A 21,281-nucleotide genomic window follows, 5' to 3' on the forward strand; every position below is an offset into this window, starting at 1 on the left:
CATTCTTAATCAGAGGCTGTGCTCTGTGATCCTAAACTATACCACTAATGGATACATCCTCCCCCATCTACTCTATCCAGGACTTTCAGTATCCAGTAGGTTTCAGTGAGATCTCCATCTTTCAGTATCATATATTAAGCCTTTCATTCCCGGGATCATTCTTGTAAACCTCCTCCAGACCCTCTCCCAACACCAGCACATCCTCCCTTGGATACGGGCAAATTGCTCATGGTATTCCAATGCAGTCTGGCCAGTGCCTTATAAAACCACAGCAGAACATCCTTGCTTCTATACTCTGCCCCTCTTGAAATGCACGTTAACATTGCATTTGCCTTCTTTACTACTGAATCACCTGCAAATTAAACCGTCCTGAACTAGGACTTCAAGGCCCTTTTGCACCTCTAATTTCTGAATTTCTTTACCATTTAGAAAATAATTTACAGATTTATTATTCCTGTACATAACCCCACACATCCCGACACCATATTCCATCTGCCAATCCTTTGTCCATTCTCCAACCTGTCCAAGTCCTTCTGCAGACTCCCTGCCTCCATGATACTATTTGTACCCCGACCTATCTGGGTATCATCTGCAAACTTGGCCACAATGCCATAGTTTTTCCATACAGATTATTAATGTATGAGTTGAAGGTTCTGGTCCCGACATTGACCCCTACAGAACTCCACTGGTCACTGGCATTCATCAGGAAAATGGCCCTTTTATGTTCACCCTCTGAATTCTGCCAATCTGTCAATCTTCTATCTATACTATTAGCTCACCTCTTATCTTATCAGCTTCATGTATGGCATTTCATCGAAGGCCTTCACAAAATCCAATTAAATTAACATCCCCCAACTCTCCTTTGTCAAACCTGTTGACACCTCAAACAATTCTAAAAGATTTGTCAGACCAACTCTCTCATCAATGAAACGGTTAATTTTGTCCTACTTTATCATATAATTCCAACATGGACTCTAAAATCTGATCAACCACCAAGGTCAAGTTAACCGACCTATAATCTCCTGTTGTTTGCCTTCCTCCCTTCTTAAACAGCACTGCCATATTTGCAATTTTCCTGTCCTCTGGGCCCCTCTCTGACATCAGTTATTCTTGAAAGATCACAATGAAAGCTCAATTTCAATGATTAGGAGAAGTTTGGATGGGTACATGAATGGTAGGGGTATGGAGGACTATGGTCCCAGTGGAGGTCGTTGGGAGTAGACAGTTAAATGATTCGGCATGGACTAGATGGGCTTGTTTCCAAGCTGTACTTCTCTTTGACTCTACTAATATATCTACAATCTCTTTAGCTACCTCTTTCAAAACACTGGGGTGTAGTCAATCTGGCCCTGGTAACTTATCCAACTTTAGGCCTTATCTCTATCAAATTTGTTTACATTTTTGGAAGCAATTTGAATACATACCATTCCTTGTTTGGGATCATAGAATCTCTGAATTAGCTCCACTGATGTGCTTTTACCAGATCCACTTGGTCCAACAAATGCTGTTGTTTCACCTGCTTTAATAACCATACTAAGTCGATCGAGAATCTGGGAAATGTGAATGTGAGACAACAAGATAAAGCTCCATGCAAGGCAACTTAAAATACATTTGAGTAAAGAAAGGCAGTTATTGAAACAAACCAAACATTGTGAATTGTTTTTATTATGCATTTCTAAAAATTAAGTAATGGGTGGTGGGATGGAGGTACATCTCTATCAAAGGAGGTGTAAGGTGTTCCTTCCCTCCGCTAGCCTGCAGGTCACCCTTGGGCAAGGTGTAGCACCTGCTTAGCCCCCCTCCCACCCCCTATCAGGATCACATGAAGCCATATGAGTAGGTGGTGGCTAGCCATATGTTGATTATGTGACGACTGGCTACCCCGTTGCCTGTTCTCTCCAAGTACTCTTTTAATAGCTGTGTCAGTATTCAAAGTTCCAAGCTTAAAGTAAATTTATTATTGAAGTACATATATATCATCATAAACAACCCTGAGATTCAATTTCTTGCAGGCAGACAAATCTATAAAATAGTAACTATAACTGAATCAATGAAAAGCCACCCAAATAGAGTGCAGAAGACAACAAACTGTGCAAATGCAGAAGAAGAAACACTAATAAACAAACAAACAAACAAATAAATAAATATATAAGCAAGCAAGCAAGAAATAAATACTGAGAACACGGCATGAAGAGTCCTTGAAAGTGAGTCCATTGATTGTGGGAACATTTCAATGATGGGCCATTAAAACTAGTAACAAGGAAACATAGAAAACCTACAGCACAATACAGGCCCTATCTTAGAAATTACTAGGGTTACCCATAGCCCCCTATTTTTCTAAGCTCCATGTACCTATCCAAAAGTCGCTTAAAAAACCCTATCGTATCCGCCTCCACCACCGTTGACGGCAGCCCATTCCATGCACTCACCACTCTCTGCATAAAAAACTTACCCCTGATATCTCCTCTGTACTTCCAAGCACCTTAAAACTGTGCCCTCTCATGTTAGCCATTTCAGCCCTGTGAAAAAGCCTCTGACTATCCATATGATCAATGTCTCTCATCATCTTATACACCTCTATCAGGTCAGCTCTCATCCTCCATCGCTCCAAGGAGAAAAGGCCGAGTTCACTCAACCTGTTCTCATAAGGCATGCTCCCCAATCCAGGCAACATCCTTGTAAATCTCCTCTGCACCCTTTCTATGGTTTCCACATTCTTCCTATTGTGAGGCGATCAGAACTGAGCACAGTACTCCAAGTGGGGTCTGACCAGGGTCCTATATAGCTGCAACATTACCTCTCAGCTCCTAAATTCAATTCCACGGTTGATGAAGGCCAATACACCGTATGCCTTCTTAACCACAGAGTCAACCTGCGCAGCTGCTTTGAGCGTCCTATGGACTCGGACCCCAAGATCCCTCCGATCCTCCATACTGCCAAGAGCCTTACCATTAATATTATATTTTGCCATCATACCTGACCTACCAAAATGAACCACTTCTCACTTATCTGGGTTGAACTCCATCTGCCATTTCTCAGCCCAGTTTTGCATCCTATCGTTGTCCCACTGTAACCTCTGAAAGCCCTCCACACTATCCACAACACCCCCAACCTTTGTGTCATCAGCAAACTTACTAACCCGTCCCTCCACTTCCTCATCCAGGTCATTCATAAAAATCACAAAGAGTAAGGGTCCCAGAACAGATCCCTGAGGCACACCACTGGTCACTGACCTCCACGCAGAATATGACCCGTCTACAACCACTCTTTGCCTTCTGTGGGCAACCCAGTTCTGGATCCACAAAGCAATGTCCCCTTGGATCCCATGCTTCCTTACTTTCCCAATAAGCCTTGCATGGGGTACTTTATCAAATGCCTTGATGAAATCCATATACACTACATCTACTGCTCTACCTTCATCAATGTGTTTCATCACATCCTGAAAAAATTCAATCAGGCTCGTAAGGCATGACCTGCCCTTGCCAAAGCAATGCTGACTATTCCTAATCATATTATACCTCTCCAAATGTTCAAAAATCCTGCCTCTCAGGATCTTCTCCATCAACTTTTCAACCACTGAATTAAGACTCACTGGTCTATAATTTCCTGGGCTATCTCTACTCCCTTTATTGAATAAGGGAACAACATCCACAACCCTCCAATCCTCCGGAACCTCTCCCATCCCCATTGATGATGCAAAGATCATTGCAGAGGCTCAGCAATTTCCTTTCTTTTTCAATCTTTTTACTAAGTTTCAAAATTAATAAACATAACGACAATAGTAATGATACAAAGAGGATTATAATGATACAAGGATTACATTAATAATGGTTAACATGTACAAGCACAGATTCCAAGTGTCAAATATAGTTTAGCCTCCCAATCAAAGTCAGCAAGACCAAGGAGATGACTATTGACTTCAGGAGGGGAAAACCAGAGGTCCTCATTGGAGCATTAGAGGCAGAGAGGGTCAGCAACTTTAAATTCCTCAGTGTTATCATTTCAGGCGATCTCTCCTGGGTCCAGCACATAAGTGCAATTTTGAAGAAGGCCCAGCAACACTTCTACTTTCTTAGAGGTTTGCGAAGATTTGGCATGTCATTTAAAACTTTGATAAACTTCTGTAGCAATGTGGTGGAGAGTATATTGACTGGCTGCATCACAGTCTGGTATGGAAATATCAATGCCCTTGAATGTTAAATCCTACAAACATAGATCACAGGTAAAGCCCTCCCCAGCATTAAGCACATCTACACAGAGTGCTATAGCAGGAAAACAACACCCATCATTAGCAGCCCCCACCACCCAGGACATGCTCTCTTCTCGCTGCTGCCATCAGGAAGAAGGTACAGGAGCCTCAGGGCTCACACCACCGGGATGGGGAGTAGTTATTACTCCTCAACCATCAGACTCTTGGATCAGAAGGGTAAACTTCAGCATCCTCGTCACTAACCTGTTCCCACAATTGATAGGCTCTCTTTCAAGGACTCCTCATCCCATGTTCTCGATATTTATTGCTTATTTATTATTATTTATTTTTGTACTTGATCAGTTTATTGTCTTTTGCACGTTGTTTGCTTATCTGTCCTGTTGGGTGCGGTCTCTTATTGATTCTGTTGTGTTTCTTATATTTACTGTGAATGCCCTCAAGAAAAGGATATTAGGGTATATGGTGACATATATGTACTTTGATAACTAATTTATTTTGAACTTTGAACTTGATTGAATAACCATTACCAATACCTTTGTACTAAGATAGCAGTGAACGGATTTTTTTCTGAAAATCAATACAAAGAATGCAGCCTTGTGGTGGATGCAGTCTTCATTAGACCACCTGGGACAACAGAGATTTCTTGAGGTATTTTGAAAGGATCCATTCTTTTAGCAAATGAAGGAGACAGTGTCCACTCTTATGGTGACAATGGCAATGGAGAGTGCATGAAGGTCATTTAAAGTTCAAAGTCATTGGCTTATTCTACTCAACTTCATAGGCCACTCCTCTGCATGTAATCAACAATGATGCCCAAGAGAAAACAACACACACAAAATGCTGGAGGAACTCAGCAGGTCATGCAGCATCTATGGAAATGAACAAACAGTCAACATTTTGGGCTGAGACCTTTCTTCAGGACTGAGAAGGAAAGGGAACGATGCCAGAATAAAAAGGTGGGGGGGGGGGGAGTGGAAAGAGGCTAGCTAGAAGTTGACAGGTGAAGCCAGGTGGATAGGAAAGGTAAAGGGCTGAAGAGGAAGCTATCTGTTAGGAGAGGAGAGTGGACCATAGGAGAGAGGAAAGTAGGAGGGTATGCCAGGGTAAGTGATAGGCAGGTGAGAAGACCAGAGTGGCAAATAGAAGAGGGGAGGGAGGGGAGATAATTTTTTTTACTGGAAGGAGAAATCGATACTCATTCCATAAAGTTGGAGGCTACCCAGACGGAACATAAAGTGTTGCTCCTCCATCCTGAGGGTGGCCTCATTGTGGCACAACAGGAGGCCATGGACCGACATGTTGGAATGGAAATGGGAATCAGAGTGTTTGGCTGCCGGTTAGTTCCACTTTTTGACAGATGGAGTGGAGGTGCTCGATGAAGCAGACCCCAGTTTGTGACGCCATTGTAGGGGAGACCACATCAGGAGCACAGGAAACAATAGCTGACCCCACCAGAAGTGTTGCTTCACCTGGAAGGTCTGTTTGGGGCCCTGAAAGGAGGTGAGGGGGGAGGTGAACCGGCAGGTGTAGCACTTGGGCTGCTTGCAGAGATGAATGCCGTGAGGGAGATTAGTGGGGAGGGACAAAGGGACAAGGGAATCACAGAAGGAGTGATCCCTGTGGAAAGCGGAGAGTTGGGAGGGGTGAGGTAGGATGTGTTTGGTGCTAGGATCCCTTTGGAGATGGCAGAAGTTGTGGAGGCTGATGTGCTAGATATGGAGGCTTATTGGGGTGGCAGGTAAGGACAAGAGGAACTCTGTAACTGTTAAGGCAGTGGGAAGATGGGGTGAGCATGGATATCCAGGAAATGTGTGAGATGTGGGTGAGGGCACCAGCAATGCTGGAGGAAGGGAAGCCCTGTTTTTTGAAGGAGGAGAACATCTCCGATGCCCTGGATAGGAAAGCCTCATTCTGGGATCAGATTCAGCGGAACCGAAGAAAAGGGAAAGGTATTTTTACAAGACACAAAATCATGTGGGGGGGGGGGGCGGGGAGGCATACAATACTGTGCAAAAGTCTTAGGCACATATACATAGCTAGGATGCCTAGGACATTTGCACAGTACTGTAGTAATTTTATGTCTTGCACTGTACTACTGCTGCAAAAAAAATCATGGCATATGTGAGTGATGATAAACCTGATTCTGATATGGGTCTCTGTTATGGACTGAGAGTGGGTAGGGGTCAGGGAGAGGGGAATCATGGTTGAGAAAAAGGGAAGGGAGAGGGCAGGGAGCAGGAAGCACCAGACGGACATTCTGTAATGATCAATAAACCAATCGTTTGGAATCCAATGACTTTGCCTGGTGTCTCAGTGCTGGGTGTGTCTGCACCCGCCCCAGCACCCATTTCTGCTACCAGTACCAGACCCATCCCAAGGCGCTCCACCCTCATCACTCCCAATGTCCTTTGTACACGCCAGATTTACAAGCTCACTCTCTGCTCCACATCGACAAATACAGTATTGTGCAAAAGTCTTAGGCACTCTAGCGTGATATATACACACATATATTCCAAAGGTGTTCGTTTGCACGGTATTGTTGATTGAGTGAGTAGCTGAAGTCTTCTCTCCAGGGTAGGGGAGTTCAAAACTAGAGGGCGTATGTTTAAATGGAATGGAGAAAGATTTAAAAGGGACCTGAGGGGTAATCTTCTGTACAGAGAGGTTGGTGAGCAAATGGAACAAGCTGCTGGAGGAAGTGGTTGTGATGGGTACAAGAAAGATATTTGGACAGTTACATGGATAGGAAGTGCTTTGAGGACTATGGGCCATAGGCCAGCAAATGGGACAAGCTCGGTTTGGCAACTTGGTCCACATGGGAGATTGGTCAAAGTGCCTGTTTCCATGCTGTCTAACTCTAAGATTCAAGAGTCAGGACTGTGAGTTCTCCTGAAGTTGATAAGCATCTCACTTGTCTTGTTTCAGGATCAGAATCATCATCAGGTATCATCGGTAAGCTGTCTGTCATGAAATTTGCTGACTTTGCAGCAGCAGAACAATATATATATATATATATATATATATATATATATATATATATATATATATATACACATATTCAGAACAATATATATATATTACCATTACTTCAGTTTTCTTTTTGTTTAAGGTTAGGCCAAGTCTTTCGCTCTCTGTGTTGATGGTAGATACTAGTTCCTGTAAATTTACTTCACTGTTTGCTATCAGTACTGTATCATCTGCATAGCGGAAGTTGTTGATATTGTATCCTCCGATACTTATTCCAGGTAGGTTTTGTATGATTCTCATGATGTTTTCACTGTACAGGGAGAACAGGTCTGGTGATAGAACACAACCCTGTCTGACTCCTCACTTTATTGGCTGATATTCACCAGCCTTGTTGTCTATCCGTATGGCTGCATTTTGTTGCCAGTAGAGATTCCTGATTATTGTTAGATCTTTTCCGTCCATATTAATATCTTTAAGTACTTTCATGATGACTTGGTGTTTCACTGTGTCCAAGACTTTTGTGTAGTCAATGAAACAGATGTATAGGTCTTGTTGTACTTCTGTTGACCTTTCGATAATATTCCTGAGAATATAAGTGGCGTTTGATGTTCCCTTGCCTTCAACAAAGCCACACTATTCTTCACTGATCGCTGGTTTAATTTTGTTTCTTATTCTGAGCATGATGATTCTAAGTTGAATTTTTGTGAGGTGGCTCATTAAACTAATTGTTCTGTGTTGTCCGCACACCGTTGCACCTGGTTTCTTTGGCAGTGCAATGAAAACTCTCTCTAAAAGATCTTCTGGTACATTGTCACTGTTGCATATTCTATTCAATAAGTATCTACCGTCAACAGAGAGAGCGAAAGACTTGGCCTAACCTTAAACAAAAAGAAAATTGAAGTAATGGTAATATTAAAGAAACGTGATATCCCAAACTGTAGGATCGTATTGGGAAATGAAATCCTGAAACAAGTTCACAACTTCAAGTACCTTGGATCATGGGTAACATCTGATGGCAAATGCAAAACAGACATAATAGCAAGCATTTACAGAAATGAGAAACATCCTAACGAACAAGAAAATAACAATTGACATCCGCCTTAGAACTCTCAGCTGCTACATTCTTCCTATATTGATGTACGGCTGCGAGTCATGGACCATCACAAATGCAATGGGAAAAAGAATCAATGCAGCAGAGATGTTGTTCCTCAGAAGAATGCTATGCATAACATATACGGACAGGATAATCAATGAAGAAGTTTTACAGAGAACGAAAACAAAACGTACATTACTTTAAGAAAAATCAGAAAACAGCAATCAAAATTCTTTGGACACATCATGCGAAAAGAGACATTAGAACATTTAGTTACAACTGGAAAGCTGGAAGGAAAAAGAAGCATAGGCAGACAGAGAATGAAAATAATAGATGGAATAACATCATGGTTAGAAACAGGGGAGACAACAACTACAATTCGGAGGGTCAGGGACCGTGATGGATGGAGAGACATGATCGCCCACGCCGAACGGCAAGGCACCTGAATGAATGAATGAATGAATATATTATATATATATATTAGTTAAATTAAATAAGTAGTGCAAAAAAAAAAAGAAAGTAGTGAGGTAGTGTTCATGGGTTCAATATCCATTCAAAAATTGGATGGGAGAAGGGAAGAAACTGTTCCGGAATCAGTGACACCAAGGAAGAGGTTGCTTGCCCAGCACCAGGCCTTGGGCTCTTCCACTTCCAATCAGTAGGTTGTTGGTGATGAGCCCCACCACTGTCACGTCATTGGCGAACTTGACGATGCGACTGCTCAGATGTTTGGCTGTGAAATCATGTGTGAACAGAGTGTAGAGCAATCGGCTCAGCACACAGCCCAGGAGTGGTGGGGTGGTTGGGGAGAAGGGCACCAGTGTTGAGGATGAAGGGAACTAAAAGCTGTAATATTTCAAACAACTTCTTGTATCATCTCATTGATTCTTTAAATCTGGTACTATCAGAATAATGCTGAAACCTCTTGCAAATCTTTTTGACATTCTATTTAAATAAATAAATAACATTTTTAGATGACAATCTGTGTACCTTTACTTCTGGCCTGGAGGGATAATTGAAAGTCACATTGTGGAATTCAATATCACCTTTCACTTTACACAGTTTGTATCCTTCTTCTGACATGCAGTCAATCTCGGGTTCCTAAAGTGAAGAGGCATAACATCCATTACACTTGCCTGTTGAGTCCTGTGCCTTGGCTTGTGCCTTCACTGTTTTCTTTAACTCACCCGGTCTATAGCTTCAAATATTTTCACAGCCGCACCACGGCCAGATGCAAAAGCTTCCAAACAAGGTGAAGCTTGGCCAAGATTCATAGCAGCCACCAGAACCCCCAGGAACACCTGAGACAAAGAAAAAACATTCTCAGTTCACTTTAAATCCAGTTGTGGCATACAATCTTTTAAAATACAGGGAAATCAATCTCAACAATGACCTCAAAAATCTTTTGAATTCTAAACATCACATTAACAAATTCGTTCAGAGGGGAATTAGTATAGTGTCATAACCTGGCCAAAAAGTAGGCTCAGTTAGTATAGTGTCATAACCTGGCCAAAAAGTAGGCTCAGTTGTTAATTGTATTTTTTTATTTAAGTTTATCAATACAGCACGGAGTAGGCCGTTCCGGCCCTTCAAGCCATGCCTCCTCTCCTCCACCCCCCCAACCTAATCACGGGACAATTTACAATGACCAATACACCTACCCGATACGTCTTTGGACTGTGGGAGGAAGCTGGAGGACCCAGAGAAACCCCACACATTCCACAGGGAGGAATTCCAAATACCCTGCAAAGAGTGATGCACTGTTCATCTCTGGAATCTACAGACGTTGATTGGGTCTCGAACGAGGACACTAGAATATTTGGACGGCTCTATTGTCCATCTGGTCCATTGCTAATTCCCGTGGGGAAGTTAACCTGGGTCGGTAGCAGTTTGCAATATTTTCACCAGGCCACCAAGGCACACAGTCTTCATGGCAGAATAAAGAGGTTACATATCATTTTTCTAATAACTTTTATTTATCTGTTTCTGGAAGGATTGCTGGTTAACCCATGGCAAACTACAAAATCTGATCAGAATATGCGTAGTGTGTATTTTTTTCTGGCTGATGTTAGGTTTCGAACAGGATCCAATATAACAGGTGCCTGGTTTAGACTTTGGTTTGCATTCTCAAGTTAACCAATGCCTGTCGCATCCAGTGCTTCCTGATCACCTGCACATGAAACGCTGTCACAGGAAAGCAGCATTCATCATCAGGACATGCCCTACCACCCACAACATACTCTCCTCTCGCTGCTGCCATCAGGAAGAAGGTACAGGACCCTCTGGCCTCACTCCAGCAGGTTCAGGAACAGTTACTACACCTCAAATATCAGGCTCTTGAACCAAAGGCGATATCTTCGCTTAACTTCACTTGCCCCATCAACCTATTCACCTGGTGGAGAATCTCACCTGGTCCCTCAGCACTACCTCCATAGCAAAGAAAGCCCAGCAGCGTCTCTACTTTCTGCGAAGGCTGAGAAAAGTCCATCTCCCACCCCCCATCCTCACCACATTCTACAGAGGTTGTATTGAGAGCAACCCGAGCAGCTACTTCACTGCCTGGTTTGGGAATTGCACCATCTCGGATCACAAGACCCTGCAGCGGATAGTGAGGTCAGCTGAGAAGATCATTGGGGTCTCTCCTCCCGCCATTACAGACATTTACACCACACAATGCATCCGTAAAGCAAACAGCATTATGAAGGACCCCACACACCCCTCTTATAAACTCTTCTCCCTCCTGCCATCTGGCAAAAGGTACCGAAGCATTCCGGCTCTCATGACCAGACTATGTAACAGTTTCTTCCCCCAAGCCATCAGACTCCTCAATACCCAGAGCCCGCCATCAGACTCCTCAATACCCAGAGCCCGGACTGACACCAACCTACTATACCCTCTACTGTGCCTACTGTCTTGTTTATTATTTATTGTAATGCCTGCACTGTTTTGTGCACTTTATGCAGTCCTGGATAGGTCTGTAGTCTAGTGTAGTTTTTGTGTTTTTTTTCTTACATAGTTCAGTGTAGTTTTGTATTCTTTTATGTAGCACCATGGTCCTGGAAAACGTTGTCTCATTTTTACTATGTTCTCTACCAGCAGTTATGGTTGAAAGGACAATAAAAAGTGACTTGACTTGACTTGACTATGGACTCACTTTCAGGGACTCTTCATCTCACGTTCTTGATGTTTATTTACTATCATTACTACTTCTTCTTTTTGTATTTGCACAGTTTGTTGTCTTCTGTACTCTGGTTGAACACTCTAAGTTGGGTGGCCTTTCATTGATTCTGGCAAGGCTATGATCCTATAGATCTTATTTATTTATTTATTGAGAAACAGCACCAAGTAGGTCTTTCTGGCCCTTCATGCCACACTGCCCAGCAATTCCCCAATTCAATCGTAGCCTAATCCCGGGACGATTTACAATGACCAATTAACCGACCAACCGGTATGTCTTTGGACTATGGAAGGAAAACAGAGCACCCGGAGGAAACCTACGTGGTTTCTCAAGGGAGAACATACTTACAGACAGCTGCGGGAATGGAACTCGGGCTGCCTGTGCTGTGAAGCGTTGTGCTAACCACCACGCTACTGTGCCAACTCCACCGTATTCCCACAAGAAGATGAGCCTCAGGATTGTTTCTGGTGACATATATGTACTTTGATAATAAAATTCACTTTGAGTTTTAGCTCTGAGAGACTGGATGTGACAGGTTGCAGCCTGAATTCAAAGTAACCCACAAATGAATTCATGATTTTGAAATCAGAAACACCTATGGAGTCAATTAAATAGTGTAACATCATGGTCCACCTCAAAACTAACAAGAAAGTAACTAATTTTAAAGTGATTAAAATAATATAAAAGTACGTAGACACTTGCATAAAACCAAAATCAGGGTGATTTATACACAATGCCTCTTTATTGGTCTTGTACAAGTTTCATTAACTAATTTTTGGACTTGAAATACAATATACACTATACTAGTTAACTGCACTCCTAGTCATTTGATTCAGGCAGAAGTATAGTCAATATTACATTTCAAGTCCAAAAATGTTTCTTTCAATTTCCTGCATTTAATTAAATATACATTTATGATCAAAGGTTTGCTATAATCATACCTGTAAAAGACCACCAGGAGTATATTCATTCAGTTCTATAACCAACTGAGATCCGTACCAGAATGCTAGAGCATAGCAACAAAAGATTATCATCCATACGTAGCCTGTGAAAACTCCCATGATGATCCCTTTCCTAATGCCCCAGCGTTGAGCAAACACCAAGTTTTTGTCGTATCTGTATATAAATTTAGTAATAATAGGTATTACACAAAGTATAACTAGGTAATGGTTTACCTTTCTCAGTACATTATATTTCTATGCTGTTAAATATATGAGTCATTGTGTCATCAGTCACGTAGGTGAGTGGTGATGATCTTTAATTAGCACATTTCTGAGGGACTCAGAATGACTGAATCATAATTTTATTGACACATATTTTATTTTATAGAATTTATTTCTATTTCCTAACATACTGTTGGCTCTCTGTTTATTTTCTGATCCTTAATGTTCTTCTGGGAGTCATGAATGATGAGCAGTCTAAATTTGTAACGATTGTTTATTTCAAAGTACAAGCGAACATACAAATATTAAGCAAACTAAATAAAGAGCTGAGAAATGAAGCCAAGAGGTGGCTGAGCAGTAAATAATGTGAAGATAAAAGAAAAGATGGCGCCTCTGAAAAATTCACCTTTATATTTGAGATAAGGGAAATTCCTTAGATTAAATAAACTAATCAATAATTATATAATTACATTACGTGGGTAATGTGCTAATACTTAGTCAATGAAAAATGAGAAAGGGGACAAGCCAACACACACAAAACACTGGAGAAATTCACCAGGTCAGGCAGCATCAATGAAAAGAATAAACAGTTGAGGTCTTGGGCCAAGACCCTTCTTCAGAGCTTTTATTAGTCCTGAAGAGGGTCTCGACCCGAAACATTGACAATTTACTCTTTTCCAGAGATGCAGCCTGGCCTGCTGAGTTCCTCCAGCATTTTGTGTGTGTTGCTTTGGATCTCCAGCATCTGTGGACCCTTGTGAAAGTGATAACCATTATTTTAACTGCTATACCACTTTCTGCCAGTGAGTGGGGATGAACCACCATACACTTGTGAAAAATACATGATTTTGTTAAAAAGTCCAAATGATTAAACTACAACTTTAGTAAAAAGTACAAATCTTATAAAAATTATTATTAAAAAAACAGTGGTTTCCCACAATGCAGTACAGAAACTCAGAAACAAGTGGTAGACCTTTTGTCAGTCATTAATTTTTTTATGACTTAGTATCTGAACCTATACCTTAAGGTCTGTAGCCAATTAAAACACATTTCCAAATGTTAGATCTCACATGAATCATCACCTTGTATCTTTGTTAAAAATTAATAGCTCAATTAATAGGCAATAGATAGCCTTATCATAGCAACTGACCTTTCCACCTCTTTTTTCTCGCCACTGAATGCAGCCACTGTTCTTATGGATGAAAGCACTTCATCTGCTACAGAACCAGCTTTAGCATAAGCTTTCAATCCAAGACCAGTCAGTTTTGAGATAGACTGTAATTAAAATGAAATTTTTCATGAAATTCTTAAACTTTTTTTACTCCATAATTAAATACATTAGGCATCAAGTTTCATACAGTTGTAGGAGCCATGCATCTGTTTTCTATCTGCTTTGTATTCTGTGTTGGGTGTTTATTATGTTCATTATGGTAACTAGTCACGTGGGTGGGGGGGCGTGGTAAAAATGAAGGGAATAAGTCACGTATTCATGCTCTGTTCTGGGGACTGCCGGGTGTCATATGAATATCTTTTGTTGTCCGTTCTATCATGCTTAGTTTTGTCGCCTCATTTTTTTTTTGCCAGTTGCTAAAATAAGGATCGAATACATTTCATCGACTTTGTGGAACATTATGACTGGATTGATTGGAGGGCACATCATACAGGGATAACATCCCACGTGGTTGCCAGCAGCAACATTGGTTTGTTCGAGTAGCCACTACACAGAGTACTTTTAGTTCTACCAGAACAACACTGACAAAAAAAAAATCAACTGTTGTTTCAGTGAAAGCAATTATGCAAATCTGGCATTCTTAGCAATGGCACAGAATGTCAAGAAATTTAGCAAATTGCACAGGAATCTTGAGGAAAAACATTAATTTTTTTCAGTAATTTTCAACAATTCCATTCGTGACAACATTTGCAATTATTCGTTATGTGTGGAAGGAGCTAGGAAAATGTAGACCTGTCAACTTAATGTCAGAATGAAACTGGGGAAGAGATAGGGGTTTCCAAGGACCAAACCAGTAAGTGTTGATGGCCATGGGAGGACTGCAGTGAGGAGGAGTCTGTGACCCACCTCTTTGCACACTGTCAGTTTGCAAAGAGGGTATGAAGGAGGATGGATGGACTAGTGTCACGCTTCATCCCCAGCAGCTGTGTAACAGAGGACTCTCTGATCTACGGGCTGTTCCCAGTGACGCACACGGAGACCAACATCCGGTGCTGCTGGCAGATCATCAACTCGGTGAAAGACACTCTTTGGTCAGCCCGAAACTTGATGATCTACCAGCACATGGAGATGTCCGTGGGAGAATGCTGCCGACTGGCACATTCTCGGCTTCAGGAGTACATGCTGAGGGACTCACTGAAACTCGGTGCAGCCACCGCAAGGGCCCGGTGGGGAAGGACCACAGTATAGGTTTCTCCACCCGTGGGAGTGGGAGGGGTTGGGGGGCGGGGAGTATACCCCTCAACAATGATATGGTAAGCAGAACGACTGGAGTGCCACGTGGGTGGCTATAAATACGGATATGTACTGACTATAATGGAAACGTATGTAAAGGATGGAAAGTTATTGAATGGTTTATTGTATATACTTATTTTTGAATGAAGTATATTTTGAAGTAAAAAAAAGTGTTGATGGCCAGGTGAAAGAAGCGATTAAATTAAACAGAAGCATTCATATTTAATGACAGGCTATACCTATATTTCATTTTATTTATTGAAATACATGGAGCATGGAGAAGGCTCTTCCTGCACTTCAAGCCACGTCACCCAGCAACCCCCGATTTAACCCTATCCCAATCACATGACAATTTACAATGACTGATAACCTACTAACTTTGGACTGTGAGAGGAAACTGGAGTCTGGGAGGAAACCCACCTGGTCACAGGGAGAACGTACAACGTCCTTACAGACAACAGCAGGAACTAACGCCAGGTCGCTGGTACTGTAGAGCATTGTGCTAACCAGTGCTCTACCGTACCATATCTGATCTGAATATAAGCTTGGTATTTTTATTTCAAGAACATGGGTCTTCATTTTGAGGATGCTAAAACATAAAGGGAAAGAAATTATGCTTTTGCAAGACCTTTGTCAGATCTTTCAGTTAGGGCACAGCTAGGGGCTGTATGAGGTATATTTATGCAAGTTAAAGAGAACCCACCTGATCTAGGTCCCCAGCACCAGCTTCAATGGTATGGGATTTGCTTTAGGTCTGGCACCTTTAACTGATCCTAAAACATACCTCCTTTGTGTTATGAAATACCGTTCTACCAAAATGGCGTCCATGTAAGCAAATGACCATCTTACAGGGTTGGATGCCACCAAAAGATCTACATACCTAGATGTACTAGCCCATCAAATTCTCAGGAAGCTGGGGAAAAAAATAGTGGACGTTTTCACCTTGGAGTAAGTCCCTGATTTCTCTTCAGTCATATACAGTGGATTCCGGTTAATTGGGACACATTGGGACCAGTACATTTTGGCCCAGTTAAACGACTGCTCCAATTAGCTGAAGTTTCATGGAAATAGTTAAAAAGGTGTAAGAAAGACAAACTACTCTTTAAATGAGTAACAAATTATGTACTTAAATTAAAAAAACTGAACAAATTGGAACACCATGAATACTACTATAAAACTGTGTATTAGTTCCTAATAGTTATCAATGGAGGAATTAATCCAGTGTATGTAGCCAAGTTCTTCTGATTGACTAAATGAACGAAATCAACACAGACACCAAGTGTGGGTAAGGGACTTTCTTCAAACAATCCTTTCGATGATTGAATCCCCCAGATCTTTATTTTCAAGATGATTGTTGATATCTTCAAATTGTTTGTGTTTCCTAATTTGTTGAAGTAGAGAAATCGTTTCATTTTCACTCCTGTTTGTTTCTGGTATCTTCAAGCCCGAGTGTTTGAAACTACACTGAGCAAAACAGTCTTTCTCACCAACTATCAATAGCAAAAATCACGGCTTTTTGAACACAAACACATGTAACTGACGCCGTATAAAAACTGTCCCCCCTAAGCACAGTGGAGTGTCTAATGGCCACACAAGTGCACGTGACTGGTGCTTATCAGAAGTTGTTTGGCAACAGTCTCCTGCCTCAATTAAGCTGCATAATGGCAAAAATAAACAAAGAAAATCCTGGCTATTTTCTCAAACAGTTTTTGTTCTTTAAGAGTTGTCCCAAATAAGCAGCTGCCCTGATTAGCGGATGGCCCAATTAGCTGGAATCCACTGTATTTTAGTCAGATTGTAATGTGCCACACAGTAAAGCATTGTGGGGAAGGTAAATTTTCTCAGCTAAGGTTCCTCTGATTCACATGAATTGCATCACATTTCTTTTCAATTTGCTGGGTCATTCTCATTGAAGCTTGTCTACTCAGGCTAAAAATTGGTGAGCTGGGTACTGATGTGTGATTGTAATCTGACTTCACAGGTATGGCGTTAATCCTTGCACACACAGTTGTTTCCTCACCAATGCCATGACAGCAGCTCCAACTCCAATCAGGGGACTGACAGCAATGATAACCAGCGTAAGCTTCCAACCACTGACAAACCCTAGGAGAAATCCACTAACAAAAGTTGCAAAACGTTGAATGAAAATCCCAACTTGATCAGCGATAGCATCATTAATTTTATTAATGTCACTGTAAGAGAGGAAGAATACCTGTGTCAAAAATTCACATAATTCTATGATTAGAGAACAATGAATATAAAATGCTGCCACAATGGTTTTTTTTCCCCCCCCCAAGGCTAATTTCACAGTGAACGCAGAGTTTAATTAAAGCTCAAAAACTACTGATACTTTGCAGTATTTAATGATAGAACCTTGATGTAAAGAGAATTCAACTGAAATCATATCGTAGAGATGAAATGATATACAATGTATTTAAGTTCTTTCAAATGTGTATTATAATCAATCAGACAATTTAGAGCTCCTTTCTGAAAACATTAGAGATAGTTGTGTGTTATGGACCATGAGGCGATAAGATATAGGAGCAGAATTAGACCATTTGGCCCATCGAGCTGGCTCCACCATTTCATCATGGCTGATCCATTTTTCCTCTCATCCCCAATCTCCTGCCTTCTCCCCGTATCCCTTCGTTCTCTGACTAATCAAGAATCTATCAGCCTCTGCCTTAAATATGTCCAATGACTTGGCCTCCACAGCCACCTATGGCAATGAATTCAACAGATTCACCAACTGCTTTATTGTAAAGACAGAAGGAAAATAGGGTGTAACAAAACACCCAGAATGGTTGCAAAATTTGACTACATTACAACCATCATTTAAGTATTACTTACATGTACCAAAAAGTTCCAAAATAGCAGTTGATACACACATGTACATATGTGACACGTGTCACACTGTCTGGCATCACATAAACTGATTCTGAAACCAATAAACTGGAGATCACCCTCTCCTCACCTTGCATAGATTAATGTATTTAGCGACACCTAGGAACCCTTAATGACCATGAGACCCGATGATATAGGAGCAGATATAGCAATACACACAAAACTGCTGTGGGCCCAAAGACCCCAGATCCTTGTGATCTTTTGGCACAGAGCTCGAAAAAAGCACCGTAACGGACTTCTAACATTGTAAACCAGCGAGTTGTTGTTATGTCTCCCCGCTCGCTGGGAAAATGGAGATTCCTCCCTCTCCCTTATTATGGAGAGGGAGAACCTGTGGTATGTCGAATGCTGAATGAAACGTGAAGTCTTTGGGGTAACTGCAAGTCGGTGTCTGCTAATGCCTTGCTTACACTTGAGTGCTCGGTACTAATGCTTGCTTTATTTGCCGGTGGGGGGAGGGGGGATTGTTGCTTGCTGCCGCTTACGCACGGGAGGGGGGAGTTAGGGGGGACTTTGGGGTTCTCATGTTTAACTGTCGTTCATTCTTTGGGGCACTTCTCTGTTTTTGTGGAAGTTTGCAAAGAAAAAAGCATTTCAGGATGTATATTGTATACATTTCTCTGACATTACATTGGACCTTTGAAAATGCCGGAGGAACTCAGCAGGCCAGGCAGCATCTATGAAAAAGAGTACAGTCAACGTTTCCGGCCAATACCCTTCAGCAAGGCCTCGACCAGAAATGTCAACTGAACTCTTTTTCCATAGATGTTGCCTGGCCTGCCGAGTTCCTGCAGCATTTTGTGTGTGTTGCTTGGATTTCGAGCATCTGCAGGCTTTCTCTGCCTTTAATATACAAAAAGACTTGGCCTCCCCAGCTACTTGTGGCCAAGAATTCCACAGATTCACCACTGTCTGGCTAAAGAACTTCCTCCTCATCTCCATTCTAAAAAGATGTGCCTCTTTTTTGAGGCTGTGTCCTCTGGTCTTAGACTCTCCCACCATAGGAAAGATCCTCTCCACATCCACTTTAACAAGGCCTTTCACCATTAATAGGCCTCAATTAGGTCACTCCTCATTCTTCTGAATTCTGGTGAATACAGGCCCAGAGCCTGTAATGAAAGCATTCTGTCTGGATGCATAATGGCTTGGTATGGCAACTGCTCCACACGTGACCGCAGAAGACTACAGACAGTTGTGGGCACAGCTCAGCGTATCATAAGAACCAGCCTCCTCTCCATGGACTCTGCCTAAGCAAAGCAACAGGCAAAATCAGAGACCTCACTCACCCCAGATATCTTCTCTTCCCCCTTCTTCCATCAGTCAGAAGATACAGAAACCTGGAAGTACATACCACCGGGCTCGAGATACAGCTCCTATCCCACTCTTGAATGGACTTCTTGTATGGTAAGATAGACTCTCACCTTCACAGTCTACCTCCTGCTGATCTTGCACATTATTGTTTAATTGCATTTGCACTCTTTCAGTAGCTGTTAGACTTTACTCTGCATTGTTATTGTTTTACCTTAATCTAGCTCAATGCCCTGTGTAATGACTTGATCTGTATAAACAGTACGTAAGGCAAACTCAAGAAAATCTGCAGATGCTGGAAATACAAAGCAACACACACGAAATGCTGGAGGAACTCAGCAGGTCAGGCAGCATTCTTGGAAATGAATAAACTGCCGATGCTTTGGGCTGAGATCCTCCTTCAGGACGGGAAAGGAAGAGGAGAAGTCACTCAGTTACTCTGACCTCTCCCCTTCCATTCCAGTCTTGATGAAGGGTCTCGGCCTGAAACGTTGACTGTGTACTCTTTTCCATAGATGCTGCCTGGCCTGCTGAGTTCCTCCAGCATTTTGTGTGTGTTGCTGTAAGACAAATTTTTTTCCACAGTATCTTGGTACATGTGATAATCATAAACCAAACCAATACCAACACCATTACTTAACAGGATCATCTCCTGCTTGCAAGTTAGTTGCTGGGAAGTACAATGGTTCTACCATCTGATGTTTCTTAGAATTCCTAAATTTGCTAACTTCCAGGGGGAATGGATGCCAGGTGCTGTAGGGTATCATCTTGGCTTCTGCAAAGATCAGTTCTTTCCACACAAATGGAAAGCTTTCCATTCCCCTTGTGGTAGGGCAAACCAGGGAGAAGGGCCAGACAAGTTGTTAGGAAGAAGGAAAGGGGAACGACAGAGGATAAACAAAACAGGATTTATTTATCTATTGAAATACAGCATGGAGCAGGCCCTTCTGGCTTTTTGAGCTGCACCACAGCAATCCCCAGTTTAACCCTTGCCTAACCACAGAATAATATACAATGTCAAATCAACCTAGCAAACGGTAGGTCTTTGGACTGTGGGAGGAAACAAGAGCACCCGGAAGAAAGCCACTCGAGAGCAGACAAACTCCTTACAGGCAACGGCAGGAACTGAACCCAGGTCGCCTGCACTGTAAAGCGTTGTGCTAACCACTACGCCAGCCTGCCGCCCTCCCCCGGTAGCAAGACTCCTAACTGAACCTAGGCGAGGAATTGCTTTTATACCCAGAAAGATGCAACTTCACAGAGATAACATGCTTACTCTGACATCCTTGTGTTCAATTCTCCAATCGAATTACAGTCAAACCAACCCATCTCCATCCTCATTATCTGTCGAAAGTAAGCTTTTCTGATCTTTTGAATCTGACGTGCAGCCGCTGTGACCCAGAAACATATCTAGCAAAAGTAGAAGAAACAAAATTATACAAACACTTTCATAATTATCAGTGTTCTCTTCTAGCTTTGCAAGGTCAGCAAAGGGAATTTATGGATATAGTGGATAAGTTGGCACACTGTTACCTAACACTCGATTCTTGTTTCAATTTTTCCCAGAATAATTATAACAAGGCCTTCTCACTCTGCTTCAGGTGTAAGTTTTTCAATGTGTATTGAATGCAAACACATAAACCTAGTGCCTAAAGTTGCATTTGTGAAGGTAATTTATGGTAGTGGGAAAAGAGATGGAAATTTACTAGATGTCCAACTCAACCTAATCATGATTTATGAGTACAAGATGTAGACATTATGTCTAAAAAAACTAACAAATATAAGCAATCTAACAGTCCTTCAACAATCCTTTTGTTATATTTAGGTCTCAGTAATTAGAAGGTTGTTGTTCACAAGGTAAATTGTATTTGAATTACTATTAGTATTTGTAACATCAGTGTAGTGCTCGTCTTATCTCATGTGACTGGTTGCCACATTTTTTATGAGAAAATCAAATTACATAATCCTGCACTAAGTGCTAGTACTACACTATG

General features: G+C 41.7%; 1 protein-coding gene across 2 annotated transcripts in view; it reads right to left on the reverse strand.

Moving 5' to 3' along the window:
• LOC140199640 (bile salt export pump-like) overlaps window positions 1-21,281 on the reverse strand; it is a 92,282-nt gene that overhangs the window by 41,217 nt on the left and 29,784 nt on the right. For both annotated transcript variants that reach the window (XM_072262059.1, XM_072262060.1), the window contains 7 exons: window positions 20,564-20,697; window positions 17,096-17,267; window positions 13,762-13,886; window positions 12,390-12,564; window positions 9,458-9,571; window positions 9,261-9,371; window positions 1,425-1,550 (listed from right to left, as the gene is read on the reverse strand). In XM_072262059.1, coding sequence (XP_072118160.1) covers window positions 1,425-1,550; window positions 9,261-9,371; window positions 9,458-9,571; window positions 12,390-12,564; window positions 13,762-13,886; window positions 17,096-17,267; window positions 20,564-20,697 — 957 coding nt within the window. The remainder of the gene's footprint in view (window positions 1-1,424; window positions 1,551-9,260; window positions 9,372-9,457; window positions 9,572-12,389; window positions 12,565-13,761; window positions 13,887-17,095; window positions 17,268-20,563; window positions 20,698-21,281) is intronic.

This window comes from Mobula birostris, chromosome 6 (assembly GCF_030028105.1).
Source record: "Mobula birostris isolate sMobBir1 chromosome 6, sMobBir1.hap1, whole genome shotgun sequence".
In the NCBI taxonomy this organism is placed as follows: domain Eukaryota; kingdom Metazoa; phylum Chordata; class Chondrichthyes; order Myliobatiformes; family Myliobatidae; genus Mobula; species Mobula birostris.